The sequence below is a fragment of the Loxodonta africana genome, chromosome 12, assembly GCF_030014295.1.
Source record: "Loxodonta africana isolate mLoxAfr1 chromosome 12, mLoxAfr1.hap2, whole genome shotgun sequence".
Lineage (NCBI taxonomy): Eukaryota > Metazoa > Chordata > Mammalia > Proboscidea > Elephantidae > Loxodonta > Loxodonta africana.
Genome location: NC_087353.1, coordinates 26,690,340 through 26,713,764, shown reverse-complemented (window position 1 = coordinate 26,713,764; position 23,425 = coordinate 26,690,340). Strand labels below are relative to the sequence as shown.

Here is a 23,425-nt window from a genome sequence, read left to right as displayed (position 1 = left end):
AGTTCGAACCCACCCAGGAGTGCCATGGAAGAAAGGCCTGGTCATCTGCTTGCATAAAGATTACAGTCAAGAAAAGACCCTATGGAGCAGCTCTGCTTTGTCATACATAGTGACACCAGTATTTGGAATGGATTTGACAGCAACAGATTTGATTTTTTCAGTTAGTTAGGAAGATAAATCTCCAGAAAATAATCATATGATGCATTTCCAGAGTCAAATATCGTTTATTTTGGACTGTTTGCAAACTGTTCTCCATCATTAATGCAGATCATCACAGCCTGTGTTCCTTGAAAATAAAGGGTTTACCTCGTGATTACATTTGACTAACTGGTATTTGTCACTAAGGCCCTAAATGAATGAAATACCTCCTTATTAACGCATACTGTGTACAAACACAGGCTTTATTGGCAGTGTACTCTTTTTATTGAAGTTATGACATTGACAGATTACTGCTTGTATAAAAACTTATGGAAGAGCATTGTTAATAGTTGGGGATCTTTGAAGACATCACATAAGCAAAACGAGGGGCTGTTATTATTGTTTTTTTTGGAGTATGATGAAGAGAGATATTCTTGGAAGTAGCAAAACAGTTTTTTTCATTATTGTAATAATCAAAAGATTTATCCTAAATTTGCACTCACAAAGCTGTTCTGTTGCCCTGATCTTTAGTACTCATGTGACCATCTTTTGCATTAGCTATCATTGATATACATAGTTTTCGTAGCACTGTCCTGGTCTTTAAAACCAGTAAGTTAGTTCTGAGAAGCCCTCCTTACGGATGTGTTTGTGCTTAGATATTGCAGCTGCCCTGAAAAGATTTCCTCACGTGTGAGTAACGAACAGCACCCTTTGTCTGAGGTAAGGCAGGGTAGTGTTTGGCGTAGTTCCATGTGATCTGTATTTCAGTGGTAATGAATACACTTCAATAAAGGGTCCTTTGGAGCTAATATCTGTTGAGATCATACAGGACTAAGAACATGGCACTTAGTGACTATAAATGTCAGATATATCCCTAAGCAAATTAATGCATTTTTTCTTTGTTTCTGCATTCAGTTCTCTTACAGCTAGCCAACGATGCTTTACCAAACGACATGACCTTGGCTCTTGCTTATCTCCTTGCTTTGCCACAGGTAAGTTTACCCTTACCAATAAGAAGAACTTAAAAATGAATGAATGAAATATCTATGCTGGGGATTTTTCATCAGTGAAATTGTTATTAATATGTTTTAATTCCTTCTAATAGTTTTTAGGTGCTGAAAGTCAGTGCCCAGGGAGTGAATTCTAGTGTCAGCTTAAATGCCAATCTTGAAACTTACTTTACTGTGCATAGGATCTGCCTTTAGTGTCTTCTGAATTTTAATGAGGCCACATTAAGTTGAGCTTGAGTTGGTATGTTGATAGGATGGAAATTTTGAACCAAAATCCTACAGTAATGACTAGGAATGTAATGATTTATTAAAAGCTTGTTAATTTCCTTTCAGCCGCTAATTCTATCGTGTTCCCTCTTAGGTGTTAGATGCTAACAAGTGCTTTGAAAAGCAACCCCACTCGGCTTTATCTCTCCAGCTGGCCGCGTATTACTACAGCCTACAGATCTATGCCCGCTTGGCACCATGTTCCAGGGGCGAGTGCCATCCTCTTTACAGGGTGAGTCCTCATGGTTTCCACTTTATTAATGAGCAAAGTTAAAGCTTTTATAAAATAATCAAAACATGCATTTACCTCTTTGGAGGGACCGATGTGCTTTGTATCCAGAAGGCTTTCCCGGTGGCAGACGGCCGCTGCCTTTTCTGTGTTAGACGTAGTTGGTTTTCCAGGCGTCAGTAAGAGGTAGAGTCTCTGATATTTATTGTGAATGCTGACTCTTTCTCTTAACTTTTCTTTCATTTATTTTTACAAAGTTCTTAGGGAAGGCTAAAGTGGTAGGGAATGCTGAATGGAAGATGGCTCTGTCTGATTTAGGTAAGTGAGCAACATAATTCTATAGCAATGCTGCGCTGTTGTTTTTTTAAGTCAGAGGTGAGAGTAGTAAATGCATAGATGAAATGTTGAAACATACCTACTTGCCACCAAGCTTCAGGCCTCTTGTATATAACTTTATTGTCAATTTCTGAGGGACAGCACCTGAGTGTAGCCACACATCACGTGTACTTCTTTAGTCAACACAGAAGTGTTGCAGGTGCTGCTATAAACTCAGAGCTCTCAGCTCTCTAGGTTTACTTGTATAAACCGGTTTTCATTATTGGCACTGGTAAACAGTCTCCTTTGTTTACTGGACTATTATAAGAACGTGATAATTTTAAGAATAGATACAGAGATAGATCAGTTCTTCAAATCCACCAGGTGCACAAATCCAAGGTCCTGATGATTGAGGCAGGATTCCTGCTCCTCCTGCCTGAAGCATATCGTGTAAGTAATTCCACATACGTATCACAGTTTCAGCTGCCTCAACCGTCCAGGACATATCTAAGAACCTACAAGTGCATGAAAACAATCCATTTGTGGCAAACGTCTATGGCTTTTATCTCTGCAATTTTTCTTTTAAAAAAGCAAGGGAGTGGGTACACCATCCAGGCACGGATTAATCCCCCAGGGCATCATCAGTATTAGGTGTGTATAGTTCTTAGGCACGCTTTTATTATTATGATAATATTTGGCCACGAAACAGGAATTTTTTTTTTCTTTTATAACCAGTTACTATAACTTTTTTTAGGGAACCAAGACTTTTTTTTTTTTTTTAATTTAAAGTAGCTATTGACTGCTTTATATTTTATCCGATACTCTAGTAATTTATTCTGTTTTTATATCCCAGGTATGTTTTTATGCAGAACAAGGAATGTACATTGACCGACTGTGTTATAAATTGAGAAAATGAAGCAGTTATATAGGTGTAAGCTTGGCAAGTTTATTTCTAGAACAGTGTACTTAATGTTTTTTTTAATTACATTCATTTGAATGTCTGGCAAAGGATGCTTGTGGCATGATTTCTGGCATTGGCTTCTAAATATCCCGATCTTTTCACTAATGCTGCGTATGCCAAAGAATTTGCTCTAAAACTCCAAGTATGTTGAAACACAACGAAGCTTTACTTTGACTAAAAGCATTGTGCCTTGCTGTAGAACTTGATGTTTTTTCACAAGTAGTATGGGTCCTCAAAATATTCTTGACTGAGATTTCTAAATGAATGCTATTCATATGAAATCCAAGTGCTGAAATGGGGGCTCCCTCTTTCATTCTCAATATAATTTGGGCATAGTGGCATAAGGAAGCTGCTGTTCAGGGTCATTGCTTCAGGAAACAGCATCGTATCTATATGGGAATAAACCACAAAAACCTAACTCATTGCCGTCGAATAGAGTCCAACTCATAGTGACCCTATAGGACAGAGTAGAACTGCCCCACAGGATTTCCAAGGAACAGCTAGTAGATTCGAACTGCCAACCTTTCGGTTAGCAGCTGAGCTCTTAACTACTGAGCCACAGGGCTCCCTATGGAAATAAAAAACCTGTTGCCATCAAGTCGATTCCAATTCACAGTGATCCTGTAGGACAGAATAGAACTGCCTCATAGAGTTTCCAAGGAGTGGCTGGTGGATTTGAACTGCCAACCTTTTGGTTAGCAGCCAAACGCGTAACTACTGCTCTGTAGAGTACCTCACTAGGAGCCAGTAAAATCCATCTGGCCCAGTGATAATGCCTCAGCCCATGATTTCTCACTGCTCAGCTACCCCAGGCAGAAACGGCCTTGAGACAACCATGGCCAGGTCACAAGCCAGCTACTTCTGTGGGGGCTTCTTGGCAACTTGTGGAAAGCATTTGATTGTTGGTGTGAAAGGAGAAATGAAGAGTTAGAAAGATTTTTTCTTTTTTTCACATCAAGATCCAAAAACTCTTCCATAGAGACAGATGTGTTAAAGGGGAATGTGGGGAGAGTTGAATACCTCTCCAGCTTGTTTTCTTCTCTATTCCCAGAGACATCACCTTAATCAAGGCTTCCATAGTTCTTCACCTAAACTACTGTAGCAGCCTCTGTGTTCGTTTTTGTTACTTTTATATCTTTTTTTTTTTCACACATCTGCCAGAGTAGTCTTTCTAAAATGGAGGTCTGGTCATCTTACTCTCTGCCTAAAATTCTTCATTGGTTTCCATTGCCCTAGCAAGGTCTGCATGTCCCCCATGGTCTGTTATCTGTCTGTATCTCCAACTTCATCTTTCTTTGTTCTAGCCATATCAAACTATTTATAATTTCTCAAACATCCTGTACATTCTGCGTCTTCTCTTTTCCTGCCTTTAAAAATACTGTACCCTCTGCCGAAACTGTTTTATCCCACCATTTCTCTGCTTAGCTACTTTGTTTAGGTGTTATCTCACCGAGGAAGCTTTCTAAAGTACACCCAAGCTGTGTTAAATATTCTTCCCTGTGTTTTTGTATTGCACTATACTTACCTCTATTATAGCACTTGTACTCTATTATTTTGAGTTTATACACTTCTCATCTCACTAGATAATGAGCTTTTTGAGTGCATTGTCTGTGTTGTATTTATGGCGTTCCCAATGCTCAGAGCAGGGTGTAAAATAAAGATACCAGACACTAAACAAATGTTTACTGGGTAGATGACTGAAAATTAATGAATAATTTTACAGTACTTATGAGATAATAGAATTATTTGTGTATGTGTGTGTATTCATCAAATATTTTTCAAGTGCTTATGTCAGTGCTGGTGACGTAGTGGTTAAGTGCTACGGTTGCTAACCAAAGGGTCAGTAGTTCGAATCTGCCAGATGCTCCTTGGAAACTCTATGGGGCAGTTCTCCTCTCTCCTATAGGGTCGCTATGAGTCGGAATCAACTCGACGGCACTGGGTTTGTTTTTTTTGTTTTGTTTTGGTTATGTCAGGCAGGGTTTTAGATACTGAGGAAACAGTAGAGAACAAAGTATATAAAAATCCTTGCCCCCTTTGATCAAGCACCCAATAGATGGATTCTGGTCAATGAGAGGAAAAATGTGGACCAGAATTACAAATTCTTATAGAAAGCTTTCTTACTGGACTCAACTGAGACTGGGAAAACCCGTGAATCTATTGCTCTGAGATAGTTAGTCTTTAAGCCTCGAACTGAAACTATCCCTTGAAGTCATCCTTAAACTAAACAACAGTTTAGCTCAGCTAATAAAGAATTTTTGCCATGAGCAGTATGTTCTTTTGAAGAATTGTCTGCATGAACTCAAATTGATAACAGAAACTCTAAAACACAGAGGAGAAGTTTAGGGAACAGAGAGTCTAGTAAGTTCATGGTGGTAAAACAGTATGGATGATGACACAATGTGAAGAATGTTACCAGTGTCATTGAACTGCACATGTAGAAGATATTGAATGAGTTATGTTTTCTTATGTATATTTTCACCAAAACTAAAATAAAATAATATCCCTGCCCTTTAGGGGCTTATATTCTTTTAAGGAAAAAGGTATCATAAACAAATAAATGAAATATTTGCTATGTTACATGGCGATAAGAGCTATGAAAGCATAAAGCAAAGGGATAGGAAGTGTGTGTGTGTCTGTGCGTGTCTGTGTGTATGTGTGTGTGTGTGTGTGTAGTGTAATTTAAACAGTGTCAGGAAAGACCTCAACTAAGAAGGTGAGCTTTGTGTGAAGAACTAAAGCCAGGACCATGCTGATACCAGACAAAGGGACCAGCAGTAACAAAGAAATAGAAATGTCACTGTGCTTCTCTGTGCACATGTGGTATTTTTTTCACAAAGTTTTTGATATGGTATTGAAAATTTGCTGTACAAAACTAAAGACAGAGAAAAGTTGCTTGATTCTAGAGCTAAAGGACAGAAACGTAGTCCTTGACCAGATTTCATTATCTTTTCCTATCTCACTAAGAAAGTGTCAGGAGGAGGTGTGACAGCAGTAGTCAGCTTGTGCACTTTTTCTTTTGAAATTGCCAAAGGATAGCATAAATATCAAACTAACCATACAAAAGCACTTGGCTGTCTTAAAGCACCTTTCACATTCATTCTGCCATTTAATCCTCAAAGCAGCTGCATTTTGCAGAAGAGGAAACTTCTTTGCAGAAGATAAGACTCAGAAAAACTTGGTTACTTACTCAGGGTTACCCTGGTAGAAAGTGACATCCTGTCACCTGGAGCTCCTGATTCCAGTCTTCACCTGCTTTTTACTTGGACATGCTACCGCTCCAGCTTTGTTTCAGAAGAAGTGGTGTCACTGTTTTTTGGACCCAAGTGATCTTTCTGGCATGTGAGTCTAATGGAAAATCCCAGAAGGATGTTTTAATGTGCTCTTTCATGCCTACTGGGTAAAATCTAAACACTTGTATGTGACAGATAAGACTCAGTGAACTGTCTGGTCCTTCCTTACCCTCTAGCCATGTTTCCTGACACTGCCTCTTTTGATAATTATGTCCCAGCTGTACAGGCATTATATTTCTCCGAGTTTAACATGTTTTGTCATGCCTCTGTGCCCATGCAGTTGTAAATCCCTTCTCCTCCCTGCTATTGACTGAGTTCAGATGAGCCTCCTCTGTGAAGCCTTCTCTGATTCCTCAGCAGATATCCTGCTACTTTCTCCCATCTCTCACTGCTCTTTCCATCTACACCTTCATTGAAGCAGTTCTTTTAGGGTATTGTAATTGATGCATATCAATTTTTTTTTTAATTGATGCGTATCAATTTCCTCTCAGCGTGGTGACCTTATTTGAGGACAGGAACTGTATATCTCTGTATGTCCAAGCCCTGATCCACCCGCTGTAGTTACTCAGTGATTGTTCATTGGCATGTAAATTACTTCAGGAACGTTTCAACTGCTGTGCATTAGGACACCCTTCAGGCTGCAGTTTTTCTGTTTTGAGTCCTGACCCACTTGGATTAGAAGGAGTCACAGATGGGCACAACAGCGGGATGCATTAAATGCACAGAGTTTTTTTTTTTATTATTATTTTTTATTGACGACCTAATTACTCATTATGTGAATCTTTTCAGCGTCTTTCTCTGCACAGATCAGGACCACAGAGTTTGGAGGTAAATATTACAAACTCCTGATGAATCATCTTTCAGTTTCTTGCCTACACGTAATAGCACTTGCTGAAGCTTAGCTTTCACTCAGTTGTCAGTTCAATCTGTTTCTAATTCTACAGTCTTTTCACATTTTCTCTTTCCACCCCCTGTAGTTACGGGCCACAGGAACAAAAACTTAGGTAGATTACTAGGTTTGATTAAAGTATTGATATAATTTGGGCAGTTATTTTGGATAAAGGCCAATGCAGCTTGAAGGGAAGCACTGTCCTGAACCAGCCAGCAGAGGCTCCTTGAACTCAGAGGCTTTCCTACATGAGCTTTGGAGCAGCCTTCCTCTGCCACATTTTCCTTTGATAATTGCCAAATAGTTGGAGAGAAGTTTCTCTTCTGTCCTAATCAGCTAGTTTTTATGTTTAAAAAAGAATGCATGCGTGCCCAAAAAGTGCAAATGGTGTAAATAAGTCAGCATTTCCTTTTGTATTCTTTCAGAAATAGCTTATGGATAGTCATATTTATGCAACTGTTCTTCACACAAGTCTGAGTAAGCTATACACATTGTTCTGCGACTTGACTTTTTTCACTTATGTCTTTCTTACCTTTGTAGCTATCATTAATGCATCGTGAAGTGTGATTCTCCAAGCCTTCTTTTAAAAAAGTTTTCACAAGATGAAATCAGTTAAAAAATGGAAACATGTCCTTTAAGTTTTATATGCTAGGGAAGCAGAGCCAACGGGATGATTTTCAAAACATTATGGTAGACTATTTCTAAAATGTGTTTTTTTTAACTACTAATTGAAAATACAAAGTAGAAAATTATCTTAAGCAAAATAAAAGCCCTGGAGGGGAAATACACCACCTGTTTAAAACTTTTCAAACAATGTTACCAAGAAATGAAGACCATTTTCCAAGAAATGGAGACCATTAAACCAGAATGAATTAACTCTACTAGTGAGCAAGTAGGTTAAGTCATTGAGCATTCTGTCATCATGAATATTTATGTATATTTTGTTTTTACAGGAACCTGACCATATTCTTTTTAAAAATATTGTATTTTATTTACCCTCCTGAAGAACTATGTTGCCAAGCTTTGTGGGGGGTGGGGGGGGGATAATTTAACTCTCCAAACTTTCCTTTTAAATTCCTAATGTCTTTTTATGTTTTTAGTTTTTTGCAGCCTGTGACGTTTCGTAATATCACTTTGAGTACTGACTGTGGAAAATTTTAAAGCTCTCCTTTATGACTTTATGTCTCTCAAAAGCTTCGTAGAGGCTAAAAGTACCCCTAGATCATGTAATTGGATTTAGGTGGGAAAAAGAGGGAGGCTTAAGTGTACCCTCAACAAAAAAAAAATTAGTAATTTTCAGTGTGAGGCTGGATTTAGAGCATTTATGAAGACCTGCTCAGAAAAAACGGCCTGTTGTAGTAGAGAGCACACTAAGTGAGCAGCCAGGAGGCTTGACTATAGCTGTGAATGCCTGGGCCACACTTTGATCATCTATAAAACAGGAATAGCAGTCCCCTGCACGTCTCACTGGGTTGGTGTGAGGATCAAGTGAAAATAGATGGGAAAATGCTTTAGAAACTTAAAAATGTTGTTCCCTTGTGGGGGTGAATGATTGAATGCATGAAATGAAGTGTTGGGGTAAAGAGGGGATACTTTGGGATATTTTGAGAAAATGATGATAAATTTCATAAGAAGCATTTTTATTAAATAAAATTTAAATAGAATATTGCAAGTGTCTTAGTTATCTAGTGATGCTATAACAGAAATACCACAAGTGGGTGGCTTTAACAAGCAGAATTTTATTTTCTCACAGCTTAGGGGATTGTTGTTGTTAGGTGCTGTTGAGTTGATTCCAACTCATAGTGACCCAGTGTACAACAGAACGAAACACTGCCTGGTCCTGCACCATCCTCGTAATCATTGCTGTGTTTGAGCCCATTGTTTCAGCCACTGTGTCAATCCATCTCATTGAAGGTCTTCCTCTTTTTCACTAACCCTCCACCTTACCAAGCATGATGTCCTTCTCCAGGGACTGGTCCCTCCTGATAACATGTTCAAGGAACGCTCTGGCTGTACTTCTTCCAGGACAGACTTGTCCTTCTTGCGGCAGTCCATGATATATTCGGTATTCTTCGCCAACACCGTAATTCAAAGACATCAGTTTTTCTTTGGTTTTCCTTATTCATTTTCCAGCTTTCACAAGCATAGGAGCTGATTAAGAATACCCTGGCATGAATCAGGCACACCTTAGTCCTCAAAGCGACATCTTTGCTTTTGAACACTTTAAAGAGGTCTTTTGCAGCAGATTTGCTGAATGCAATGCATCATTTGATTTCTTAACTGCAACTTCCATGGGCGTTGATTGGGGATCCAAGTGGAATGAAATCCTTCACAACTTCCGTCTTTTCTCCATTTATCATGATATTGCTTATTGGTCCAGTTGTGAGGATTTTTGTTTTCTTTATTTTGAGGTATAATCTTTACTGAAGGCTGTAGTCTTTGATCTTCTTCAGTGCTTCAAGTCCTCTTCACTTTCAGCAAGGAAGATTGTGTCACCTGCATACCACAGGCTGTTAATGAGACTTCCACCAATCCTGATGCCATGTTCTTCTTCATATATATTAAAAAAATATATTAGGAGGCTAGAAATTCAAATTTAGGGCACTAGCTCTAAGCTAAGGCTTTATGTTTCTCTTGGCTCTTGGGGAAATTCCTTGTCTCTTTTTAGCTTCTGTTCCTCAGTTCCTTGATAGTCTTCGTGTGGCATGGCGTCAGTCTTTCCCCTTCAGTGCTTCCTTCTCTGTGTCTAGTCTGCGCTTTTTATATTTCAAGGGTGATTGACTTAAGATGTACCCTTCATTGATATGATATCATTAACATAAGAAAGAGAATCCTATTCCCAAATAGAATCACATCTATAGGTATAGGAGTTTAGGATTTACAGTGGATATTTTGGGGGAGACACAATTCAATCCATAATAACAACTAATCATAACCAGTAAAGTTCCTTGAGGAAGGGATAGAAAGTAGTAGTGATAATGATAATAAAATAATTTGCATGGAGAGCTAGAACTTACAATATAATCATCCATTCAGTCTCATTTAAACTTTATGCAGACCCTACTTTAGTTTTAGTAATGGAAAACCTGAAGTTCAGGAGGGAAAACCAGTAATCCAACTTTTTTGATGTCAATTCCTATGTTGTTTTCTCTCATAACTTATTTTACTTTTCGGGGGGAATTCTTTGTGACAAGTTGTCTCTAATATGTTATGTTTTATACAGTAAGTTGAAGTATTGAATATTAGCCTTCCTATACACGTAACAAATATTTGATGATCCATAAACTTGAAGACTCTTAGAAACCTTTTAGGTAGGAATTAACTGAATGCCTGTATACTCCCCCTCCTCCTTCCATCTTATTAGAACAGAATTTTAAAAAGAGGAATACTTATATCAAGGAGTTGAACAGAAAATGGTATTTTTGCTCATGATTCTAAAACTCTTCTGTTTTCATTGGAGAAGAAGAAAATGAGAGGCTTGGCAATACAGAGCAAATCACCTCTCCAGTCGGACACCTGCCTTTGTGTGTCCTGTATGTGCATTTGTTTACACACATGTAGCATTTATGTATAGAAAGGATAAGAGGAAGAAGATATGCATGAAAAAAGTCTTACCTAGATGTGATAGAGTGAGAATATTAGAATTCATCATTGAAAATTGACCAATTATAAAAGGACTATACTGTCAAGTCTTATTTATATTTAGTGGGAGCTTCGTATACACTGTTTTGTGTCAAGAAGTACCAACAATAAAGGATGGTTCTTAGGAGGCATTATGCTTGGGAGTCATATCCCCCCCAGCCCCCACCACTTACCAGCCACATGGTCTGAGACAATTTACTTAACTCTTTTTTGTTTAATTTCACAAAGCTATAAAACGGAGATGATACTAGCAGATGCCTAGCCTATAGTGTTATTAGTATTAAATGAGATTCAGTACATGTCTGTTTAGCATACTACCTGGTCCATCCTGAAGACTGAAATATTAGGTATTATTCCTTAAATATTTCTTAGGAAAAGTGAACAATTTTGATACATTAAAAATATGAAATTAAAGTTACCCATAGAGGGGCTAGACAATTTCACCTTAGTAAAGCAGAACAGATAAAGTTGTTTAAACTGTGTAGTAATCTATCGGCCATAATTTATTGGTCTGAAATTATATTTTTAACAAAGAAATCAATATTTTCTGACTATCTAGTGGAGACATAAATGAAATGGCATATAGACTCTCCCCAGTTCCACACCTGGAGGGATTTATAAGAATTTATTTTATTTTAATGGTTGAATTTTTATACATCCATAGGGTTTTCGTCCTAGAAGGGTGATGATCTGGTGATATTCCTTGGTTTCACATCCGAGGAACCCGAGGCCCAGGGCAGCCAAGAGAAGGAGTTAATTGCTCCCAGAGCTTTTGGTTTGTGATTCTACAATGGTGCTTATATTCAGATGCCTTCTGAAAATTGGTTGCTTGTACATCTTTGTCAGTTTTTGTCAGTTACTAGTTTTTAATTCCTTGAAAGTAAGCTCAGATTCCAATTTGCTTTTACATAACAGTGGAGAAAAGAGTGCTTTAAAATGCCTTATTTGTTTCTCACAACAAACCAGCAGGAGGGCATGATTATTGACATTCTTTTAAAGACGAGGAAACAGATACAAAGTAATTTGCCCCAAATTACATCTTTATACTCAGGAGTAGAGTTTACATTTGACTCCTTGGGTGATGCAAATGGTTAATACACTTGGCTGCTAACTAAAAGGTTGGAGGTTTGCGTCCACCCCCAGGCACCTTGGAAGTAAGGCCTAGTGATCTACTTTTGAAAAATCAGCCATTGAAAACCCTATGGAGAACAGATCTGCTCATGACACTCATGGGGTCACAGTTGACTCGATGGCAACTGGGAATATAAACTGTACTACTGACTTAAAAGCCACAGCTGTTCAATGTGTCCCCATTTTACGAAGCACCCGATTTGCTCAAGGCACACTACTATGCTCTGTAGTAGACAAATACTTGAAGTAGACATGGTCCCTGTTCACAGTCAGCTATAATTTAATATTTATAAGAGAAAGCAATGGGAAGTAAATTATTTAACAGAGGTACAATTAAAGTGTGATTGGCATATCCCTTTGAACAAGTTCCATGTTCCCATTTATTTGTCGAGCACCTGCTTTATGCCAGGGCTTGGTTTGTGTATTTTACTTACATTATCTTTTAGGTTTTTCACAACCACGACAGCTATGTAATATTATTGGCATTTTATAGATGAGGCAGTGAAGCTCATAGTTTAAATAACTTGCGTAAGGCCACGCAGCTAAGTTCTATCTGCTTGTGCTTATTTCACTATCCCAAGTCATTTTCTTTATCAAAAGGAAATAAAACACTATTGTCACAACATGTGAATATTAAGGTTGTATCTGAAGACTTGAAACTTTCTGCAGATTAAAGGAAACCCTACATAAATTTTAGTACTAGTAATTATATTCATTATAGTTGTGTTCTGCCATTTTGGAGATTTGCTCTTCATCTAGCCTTGGGATTCACTTCATAAATTGCATAAGTTACATTCATTTCATAAATTACGATACAAAGAGAATAGAGATGAGGATGTGTTATATGATTCAGGTCAACTGAAAAGTATGTAGGCCACTGTTGCCATACAGACACTAATCCTGAAGATGAGAGAAAGCAAAACATCAAAAATGAATGTGAACCCAAACATCTATTTTCAACTGATTTTTGTCAAGAGTACTAAGTCCGATCAATGGGAAAAGAAGAGTCTCTCCAATAAATGGTGCTGGGTAAACTAAGTTTTCTCACACCATACACAAAAACAAATTTAAATGGATTAAGGACCTAAATGTGCAAAAATTCTTAGAAGAACAAGTAGGGCAACACAGGCATAACTTTCAATAATGTATTATCTAATATAATTACAAAAGCACAAATAGCAAAAGACAAAGTAAATAAATGGGAACTGAAAAAAATTAAAAAATTTGTTCATGAAAAGCCTTTACCAAAAAAGTGAAAAGACAAGCTACTGACTGGGGGAATACCTTTGGAAACCATATATTCGACAAGAATCCAATAACCAAAATGTATATGGAATTTCAACAACTTCACAACCAAAAAGACAACCCAATCATAAAATGGGCAAAGGACTTGAGTAATATTTCACCGAAGAGTACATTCAAATGGCCACCTAACACATGAAAAGATGCTCAGTGTCTTTAGCTGTCAGAGAGATGCATATCAAAACTACAATGAGATACCAATTAACTCCCACTAGAATGGCTAAGATTTAAAAAAAGCAAAAACAGAAGATAACAAATTTGGCGAGAATGTGGGGAAATGGGAATCCTTACCCATTGCTGGTAGTAATGCAAAATGGCACAGCTGTTGTGGAAAGCAGTGTGGTGGTTCCTCAAGAAACTAAAAAGAGAACTACCATGTGACCTAGCAATTTCACTCCTAGGTATATACTCAAAAGACTTGAAAGTAGAGACTCAAAAGGAGACTTTGTACACCAGTGTTCGTTGCAGCACTATTTACAATAGCCAAGAGGTGGAAACAACCTAAATGCCCATCGGCAGATGAACGGATGAACAAAATGTGGTACATACATACAGTGGAATACTACTCTCAGTCAGTAGGAGAAAGAAAGTCTTAATATATGTTACAGTATGGATAGAGCTTGAAGACAGTATGTTGAGCAAAATAAGCCAATCACAAGAGAACAAATATGACCTCACTTATATAAAAAGACAGGAAAAGACAAATGTATAGGAACCAAACTTTATTAGTGGTTACTAGGGGTGGGAGGGAAGGGGAAAAGAAGGCTAACGGTGATGGAGATATCTCATTGATTAAAGGTAGGATAGCACAACTGATTATGGTAATTGCTGTCAATAAGTTGTATACCTGCAAAATGTTGAATTGGCAAAAGTTGTGTGATAGATGTATTTACAACAATGACCAAAAAAAAAAAAAGGTAGCTGCTTATGTACAGCCAAATACCTCATGGAATTTCATTCCTTGGTTTGGAGGTTTAGGGTCTTGGTTTCAGGAGACATCCCAATTAATTGGCCTCATAACATGTTTAGTGATTCCGTTCTGCCTCCTAGTTCATTGCATACATAGTGCCTGGGGTCTTAACAGCTTACAAGCAGCCCTTCAAGGCACAACAGTTGGCCTTTATTCACCTGGAGCAACAGAAAAAGAAGAGTCAGGAATAGGAGGAGGGTATGAAATGTGTGGCTAATTGCTTCCATGAATAACTGTCTCCTTTGTTGTGCAACCGGAAGAGCTAGATGGTGCCTGGCAACCATTACTGAACGTTTTGATCAAAGATTCCATAGAGGAAACCTGATCAAAAGGTATAAATGCAGCATAGAATTTCAAATCTTCATGGACTCTAGACTCTCTGGAACCATGGAGGGTAAATGAATCCATTGAAACTCTTGCCCTGGGATAATCTTTAAACGTTAAACCAAAAATATCCCCTGAAATCATCTTACAATTGAGCAATAGTTTAGCTTGGCTAATTAAAAAAAAAAAAGTCTGCCTTGAACATTATGCTCTTTTAAGAACTATTTACGTGGGATCAAATTGACAACAGCATCTCAGAAGATTAGATAGGAACCTTAGGGGCAGTGAGATTATGTTAATGAGGGAGGAACAACTCAGGAGAGTGAGAATGGTTGCACAACTCAAAGAATGTAATCAGTGTCATTAAATTTTACATGTAGGAACTGTTTAATTGTTGTATGTTTGCTGTATATATTCCCAACAACAACAACCACAAAATAAAATTTAGAAAAGAAAAAAAATGAATGTGGAGTGAATACTGTGAGAAGCCTTGGGAGAATGAAGGTGGTTGATTCTGTAAGTAGTAGAAACAATAGCTTGGTATATAGAGAAGGTCATTGACCCACAGACAGAGATAGGTTGGATGGTTAAAGCCTTTCCTTCAAAGTGCTTTGGACAAAGTTCAGGCTGAGAACTTTATTCTGAAGCCATAGGGTCAGAGTATATATGAAGAAAAGCTTTCTTGTATTGGTAAAGATGAATTTGCTGGTGGAGTGCAAAACTGTGGCATTTGGAGCTCTGTCAAAAGACAAGTGCAGAGGTACTTTTGTCACCCTAAAACCCTCATCACTGGATATTTGTTCTTGCTCTCTCTACAACTGAGCCAAAATGTGTTAACTAGATAAAGTGTGAAAGCAGAGCACACTCAGGGTACCAAGCAAATATAGATGGGCTGGCTGGCTTGTGAGCAGCATCCCTGTACCTGATAACTGCAAAGGTGTCTGTGCCAGTGGTGGGGGGTACAGGATGGTGCCCCAAGAGGTTTGGACAACAGATAGAAAGGGAGTTGGGTTAAATGTCAGCCAAAGAGGCACCAACAGCTAAGGCATAGAATTTTCTTTGCCTAACTCCATTGCCAAAAATAACATACCTATGTAGATGATTCCGAGATCACTCTGTAATTGCCTTTACCAACCTACTACTACTACCCATTGCTGTTGAGTCAGTTGAGACTCATCGTGAGCCTATAGGATGGAGTAGAACTGCCCCACAGGGTTTTCAGGGAGTGGCTAGTGGATTCAAACTGCCGACCTTTTGGGTAGCAACCTGAGCTCTTAACCACTGCACCATCAGGGTCCCTTTAGATTTGCTCTGTTCACTCTCATCTTTCCTCCCAGCTTGCCTGTGATTTTGATAAGATGAAATCTTTATCATTGTGTTTCTCTGCTCAAAAAATTTTAGGAGCTTTTTATTTCCTTCATAATACCGTTAGACTCCTTAATATAATATTAAAGACCCTTCTAGGCCTGGCCCCTCCTTGCGTCCCTAGTCTTATTTCTTGCCTTGTTCCATTGAGATTGAATAGTTCTGTAATGCATGATGTTCTTTCTTGCCTTTATACCTTAGCACATACTCTACCCTTTGCTGAAATCTCCCTGCCTATTTTTTGCTTCGACAGCACTGAGTTATTTTTTGTTTGGTTTTTGCTTCTGGTACTGTGTAGTTAGCCTAGACATTAACTACCAAGATTTTCTTGACACTCACCCAAGTCCTACTTCTCTCTATTCCCAAAGCACCCTGTCTTTACTTATGTCACACCATTTTACAACTGTTTCCTTGATTGTCTCTCCTAATAGACTTGAGTTCCTGGAGGAAAGGGAATCACGTGTTCTTAGTACATCTCTTGGTACATAATAAAACAAAACAAAATAAATCCAAACCCTTTGCTGTCGAGTCGATTCTGACTGATAGTGACCCTATCAGACAGAGTAGAACTACTCCATAGGTTTTCTAAGGCTGTAATCTTTATAGAAGTAGACTGCTGTACCTTTCTCCCATGGAGCAGCTGATGAGTTTGAACCACTGACCTTTTGGTTAGCAGCTGAGTGCTTAACCACAATGCCACTAGGGCTCCTTTTGGTACATAATCCCACCAGCCCAGTGCTGTTGGACTGAATAGGTGCACAAAATATTTGTTGAATGAATGAAAGAGGAATGTCTTGTAGTTTACTTGTGGAAGAGCTAGTATTCAAACCCAGGTCTTTTGACTTAAGTTACATGTGTACGGTTTTTGAAAGTAGGACTTAGTGTGTACCTAGAGGTAGGGGAAAATACCAAGTATAGTAAGGTTGACTTTTTCTCAAATCCACCTACTAGAATCCAGGGAGATTTCTTTAATTGATTTTTATCAGTACTCCCAGATTGTTCCTTCATAGAATCAAGAGAGAATGTCAGGCTAGGTTTGGCAGTATAGACTTGACATTGACAAATCTGTGTAGCTCAGACTAATGGCTTACATGTTAGAAATACTGACAGCTTACTATAATTAGGAGTACATTTCTCAGAACCAAAGGTAGATTCTGGAGCTTTTTCCTAATTTGCTTGTATTAAAATATGTAGCATGCCTTTCCAGAAATTGGAACTGATTGAGTTAATGCTGTTCGAGTATTAGACTTCCTGTTAAGTAATTCTCAAATCATAGCTGAGCTGCTGTTGCTTCGTTGACATCCAGGCCAACTTTAATATAAATAAATGTGGCCAGTTAATCACTTATTCGCCTTTCCTGTCAGCTGTTGAATTCTGGATTTTGTTCTATTTGAATAATTTTATTGTTGTTGCAGAAGCTGCTAAAAATTATAGCACAATATCTCATTGAGTCCCAAATTGAGCAGGGTAAAAGTTAGTTAGATACTTTCTTATGCAACTAGAAGTATTCATGATTTCAGGAACCGGGTGGAGATTTTTCCCTGACTTCTCCTTGGAGGAAACAGTCTTCTCCTCAGCTGTCTAGGCATTTATAATGTAATTATTAAACTGTAGCTCTCTTATTGAGAACACTTACCATGGGCAAAAGAAAATTTATCCACAGGCAGTGATGATGAAAATTACTTCCAGGGTGAGTCATTATAAATGATCGAATGGTTGGGGAACAAATCTGCCTATCCGTTGATGTAGTTTAAAAATCAAGAATATATTATTTTTCAAGTTGGTGGAGGTTTTAAGGTGGAAGAACAGAGCAGAAGTCCAGAAATCTGCTTCTAGATTTAGTTCTGCATCTTGTCTTCTGCAGTGTGCAAAATAGGTAAAGTGCCACCTCAACAACTGACTTCTCAGGACAGATGTGAACTTTGAATAAATGTCAACAGCGTGAAGGGCCAAACAAGTGCCCGGTAGACATGGTCTTCTCTTTGTCACTAACTTGTGCATATTTGTAAAATAATTTTTTTCATGCCTTTCACAGGCTGATCCCAAAGAACTAATCATGGTGGTCACTAGGCACGTGACTCAACATGGATGCGAAGCCTGGCCTGAGGACCTCATCTCATTGACTAAGCAGTTACACTACTACAATGAACGTCTCCTGGACTTCACTCAAGCTCAGATCCTTCAGGGCCTTCGGAAGGGGGTGGATGTGCAGCGGTTCACTGCAGATGACCAGTATAAAAGGGAGACTATCCTGGGTCTGACAGAGTAAGGGATACCTTTGTCTCATGAAGGGCTGGGTTTAAAATACAGAAGAGCAAGTTGAATTATCAAGACTATTAATCAGCATCCTTTAAAGACTTATATTCATGGTTGTTATAAACTAGGACTTTCCCTACTTACTGCAGTTATATGAGTCATGTTGTGTGTCTTCCCAAATAGATCAGTAAATGGAGACAACATTTTGAGCCTGCAGATTTGAATAGTAAGGATGGGAATTTAAAAAAAAAAAAAATTTTGATGGCCTGATTCCAAAATCATTACCACGTTTGGGGTGATAGAGTATGACCAGAAGTGAAAAGCATAAAGTTTTATTGTAGAAATTTAAAAAACAAGATTGCCTTTTATTCTTGGCTGGAAATCATTTTTCAGAGTACGTGGCAGTTCAATTTCTTCTATATGTTAAAAATTTTAGGTACGGTTTACTTAATACCGGAACAAAGGCTCAGTGTTTTGGCCTCAGGATATCTCTGTCTGTCTCGGGCTTATAGAAAAAGAGGAGCTAACCAGCTGTAGCAGTCCCTCCTGTCAGAGGCCCAGCAATGGCTGCCTTTTTTTTCCTGTTCTCCCTTACCCCTTCCAAGAGACGAGCAGGCCCTTGTGTGAGCTGACAGTATAGTTCAGGGCCCAGAGAGAGGAGTTCCTTTCTGAGTTTGAGATCCCCCTTGGGGTAATCCTGGTCTGCATTTTCTATTTTAGTAGTTCAGTACTAAACTTACATGTCAGAAGGTTTGGAAAGCATGTTCACTTACAAAGGTTAAGTGAAGGTGTTTTGTTTTTAACACCACAGTTTGTTGAGTGCTTACTGTGAGTAAGGCCCCATGTTAGGTGCTCTATACACCTTATTTTATAAATATCTTTTTAATCCTGAAAGATAACCTTATTGAGATAAAATGTTATTCCCATTGTGTAAGAAAAATGAGGCTTAGGGATATTAAATATCTAATGCAAGTTTACATAGTTGGTAAGGACCGCAACTATGATTTTAACTTAGATCTGTCATGTATCAAAGCTATCACATCTTTGCCACAGCACCGTCTGCCCTCCATACATGGCTTTATTGCATTCTCAAGGAAGCATTGGCATGCAATTGAGTCTAGGCTTCCAGCCTTTGATACTGAGGTAAAATCGTGCCTACATTTAATGGTTATTCCTTTTTCTTGATAAGTTTCTTTAAAATCACCAGGATAGTCCTGGTATGGTAGTGTCAAATGCTCTTTTTAAATCATTATTATTTAAATCCTTGAGAAAGTGGCAAAATAGCCCTGGTACCCTTTGATAATTTTAAATTAGCCTGGGCTTCTTTGCTACTATTAGAAGATACCTAAATTCTCTTTCGAGTAAGGGAGGCAAAAAATAGATCATAGAATGGTAGTAGGAACAGCCTATAGCTGATCTCAAGAAGAGAAACAAGGAATATTTCTTTCCCTCTGTCCTCCTGGATGTTCATAATTTCATAATCAATGTTAAGTTTAGGTGTCCAAAGAGATCATTCAATCCAACCTCCTCATAGTTTGGAAGAGGACTCTGAGAATCAGAGAGTCCTAGAGAGTTGCTCAAGGTTTTTTTTAATTCCAAGTCCAGTGTGATTTTCCTTGGGGCATTTTGTAATCCTTGGTCCCGTGCTCATGGTTTCCTAGAAGAGGATTACTATGTAGAATAAAAGTTTATAAGGTAAGGCATGCCTTACTTTGTCAATTACATTTTGCTAGGGTTTCTGTCTTTTCTAAGTATCCAGCTTTCATATGCTACTTGAAATATGTCCTAGAGGACAAATACATGCTTCTGATAAATATATAATAAATATTCTCCACAATCTGCTACTTAGAAAAATATACAGCCGTCTTTGGATGGCTTGTTTAAAACACCTCAGATTTTCCATGGGCTTGATGCCTTAGCAGGTCTGATTTGGAGATGTGATTTCAATATCCTACATGCAAGGATCCTTGAAGGACCTTCCTCCCATATTGCAGCTCTGCCTTCACTCACACATAGTGATGAAATGAGGATCCCTTGAGAATAAAGCCGGTTACTAATTTATCGTTTTCTACTGTGTGAGTCTGGCACGTTGCTAGGCACCACATACATGCTCAATAAGTGTTTGATAAAGAAAGGAAGGAAAGAACTACATGACATCATGTCATCTTCATTCCCTGCCTGGCCCCTGAGAATGTATTATCTGTGACATACAGACAATAAAGAACAGATACAATGTACTTACAGAAAACAGCTGCCAGAAAAATGAGTATCAACTAAATAAGAAAATAAAGAATGGCTACATTTTGGACTGGATTGATTTTTGTTGTAGGGGGCTGTCTTTTGAAATTTAGAATGTTTAGTAGCATCCCAGGGCTCTACCCACCAGAGGCCAGTAGCACTCTCCCCCTCCCCCCATTTGTGGCAATCAGAAATGTCTACATATGTTGCCAGTTGTCACAGGGAGGTGGGGGACAAAGTTATACTCAGTTGAGAACCACTGTTCTAGCTAATGCCTCAGTAAATTCAAATGGACCACAGTGACAAAGGAGCATTAAAATTCCTTGGAATTCTTTTTCCTGGATTGTTGTGAAATCTTATTAGTTACCGTACTGACTGCACCCCTCTCAGTTGGAGAGCAATCTTCATGAATGTTTTCTTTTATTTATTTATTTATTTTATTGTCTTCGTGCTGTAGATGAAGGCTTACAAAGCAAACTAGCTTCTCATTAAATAATTAATATACATATTGTTTTGTGACATTGCTTGCAAAACCCAGGACATGTCAACACTCTCCCCTTCTCGGTCGTAGGTTCCCCATTACCAGCTTTCCTGCCCTCTCCTGTCTTTTCGTCATTGCTCCTAGGCTGTTTCCCTTTAGTCTCATTTTGTTTTATGGGCCTGTCTAATCTTTGGCTGAAGGGTAAACTTCAGGAGTGACTTCATTACTGAGCTAAAACAGTGTTCAGGGGCCATACTCTGGGGGTTTCTCCAGTCTATGTTGGGTGAGTATTTGCTTTGCTGATTAAGGTAATGTGTTTCTTTTCTGTCCCTTTCCTGTGGCTGATAAACATTCTTCAAGAACACTTGAGGAAAATGTCTACAGCATCGCTCTTTCTCTGGCACAACGTTATAGTGTGTCCTGTTGGGAAGTTTTTATGACCCATTTGGAGTTCCTGTTCACTGACAGTGGGTAAGCATGCAATTCATATGCAAGTTTATTTATTTATTTATTTTTTATTGAGCTTCAAGTGAACGTTTACAAATCAAGTCAGTCTGTCACATATAAGTTTACATACATCTTACTCCATACTCCCACTTGCTCTCCCCCTAATGAGTCAGTCCTTCCAGTCTCTCCTTTCGTGACAATTTTGCCAGCTTCCCACTTTCTCTATCCTCCCATCCCCCCTCCAGACATGAGATGCCAGCACAATCTCAACTGTCCACCTGATATAATTAGCTCACTCTTCATCAGCATTTCTCTCCCACCCACTGTACAGTTCCTTTCATGTCTGATGAGTTGTCTTCGGGGATGGTTCCTGTCCTGTGCCAACAGAAGGTCTGGGGACCATGGCCGCCAGGATTTCTCTAGTCTCAGTCAGACCATTAAGTATGGTCTTTTCATGAGAATTTGGGGTTTGCATCCCACTGATCTCCTGCTCCCTCAGGAGTCCTCTGGTGTGCTCCCTGTCAGGGCAATCATCGATTCTGGCCAGGCACCAACTAGTTCTTCTGGTCTCAGGATGATGTAGGTCTCTAGTTCATGTGGCCCTTTCTGTCTCTTGGGCTCTTAGTTGTCATGTGACCTTGGTGTTGTTCATTCTCGTTTGCTCCAGGTGGGTTGAGACCAACTGATGCATCTTAGATGGCCGCTTGTTAGCATTTAAGACCCCAGATGCCACATTTCAAAGTGGGATGCAGAATGATTTCATAATAGAATTATTTTGCCAATTGACTTAGAAGTCCCCTTAAACCATGGTCCCCAAACCCCCGCCCTTGCTCTGCTGACCTTTGAAGCATTCGTTTTATCCCGGAAACTTCTTTGCTTTCGGTCCAGTCCAATTGAGCTGACCTTCCATGTATTGAGTGTTGTCTTTCCCTTCACCTAAAGCAGTTCTTATCTACTAATTAATCAATAAAAAACCCTCTCCCTCCCTCCCTCCCTCCCCCGTCATAACCACAAAAGTATGTATTCTTCTCAGTTTTTACTATTTCTCAAGATCTTATAGTAGAGGTCTTATACAATATTTGTCCTTTTGCCTCTGACTAATTTCGCTCAGCATAATGCCTTCCAGGTTCCTCCATGTTATGAAATGTTTCAGAGATTCGTCACTGTTCTTTATCGATGCGTAGTATTCCATTGTGTGAATATACCACAATTTATTTACCCATTCATCCGTTGATGGACACCTTGGTTGCTTCCAGCTTTTTGCTATTGTAAACAGAGCTGCAATAAACATGGGTGTGCGTATATCTGTTTGTGTGAAGGCTCTTGTTTCTCTAGGGTATATTCCGAGGAGTGGGATTTCTGGGTTGTATGGTAGTTCTATTTCTAACTTTTTAAGAAAACGCCAGATAGATTTCCAAAGTGGTTGTACCATTTTACATTCCCACCAGCAGTGTAAAAGAGTTCCAGTCTCTCCGCAGCCTCTCCAGCATTTATTATTTTGTGTTTTTTGGATTAATGCCAGCCTTGTTGGAGTGAGATGGAATCTCATCGTAGTTTTAATTTGCATTTCTCTAAAGGCCAATGATCGAGAGCATTTTCTCATGTATCTGTTGGCTGCCTGAATATCTTCTTTAGTGAAATGTGTGTTCATATCCTTTGCCCACTTCTTGATTGGGTTGTTTGTCTTTTTGTGGTTGAGTTTTGACAGAATCATGTAGATTTTAGAGATGAGGCGCTGGTCTGAGATGTCATAGCTGAAAATTCTTTCCCAGTCTGTAGGTGGTCTTTTTACTCTTTTGGTGAAGTCTTTAGATGAGCATAGGTGTTTGATTTTTAGGAGCTCCCAGTTATCGGGTTTCTTTTCGTCATTTTTGGTAATGTTTTGTATTCTGTTTATGCCTTGTATTAGGGCTCCTAGAGTTGTCCCTATTTTTTCTTCCATGATCTTTATCGTTTTAGTCTTTATGTTTAGGTCTTTGATCCACTTGGAGTTAGTTTTTGTGCATGGTGTGAGGTATGGGTCCTGTTTCATTTTTTTGCAAATGGATATCCAGTTATGCCAGCACCATTTGTTAAAAAGACTATCTTTTCCCCAATTAACTGATACTGGTCCTTTGTCAAATATCAGCTGCTCATACGTGCATGGATTTATATCTGGGTTCTCAAT

At 38.7% G+C, this 23,425-nt stretch overlaps 1 protein-coding gene across 9 annotated transcripts in view; it reads left to right on the top strand.

Annotated features, from left to right (window-relative positions):
• Positions 1 to 23,425, top strand: part of NBAS (NBAS subunit of NRZ tethering complex) — a 449,992-nt gene that overhangs the window by 276,430 nt on the left and 150,137 nt on the right. For all 9 annotated transcript variants that reach the window (XM_064295047.1, XM_064295045.1, XM_064295049.1 and 6 more), the window contains 4 exons: positions 1,054 to 1,130; positions 1,510 to 1,647; positions 17,872 to 18,101; positions 21,172 to 21,282. In XM_064295047.1, the coding sequence (XP_064151117.1) occupies positions 1,054 to 1,130; positions 1,510 to 1,647; positions 17,872 to 18,101; positions 21,172 to 21,282 (556 nt within the window). The remainder of the gene's footprint in view (positions 1 to 1,053; positions 1,131 to 1,509; positions 1,648 to 17,871; positions 18,102 to 21,171; positions 21,283 to 23,425) is intronic.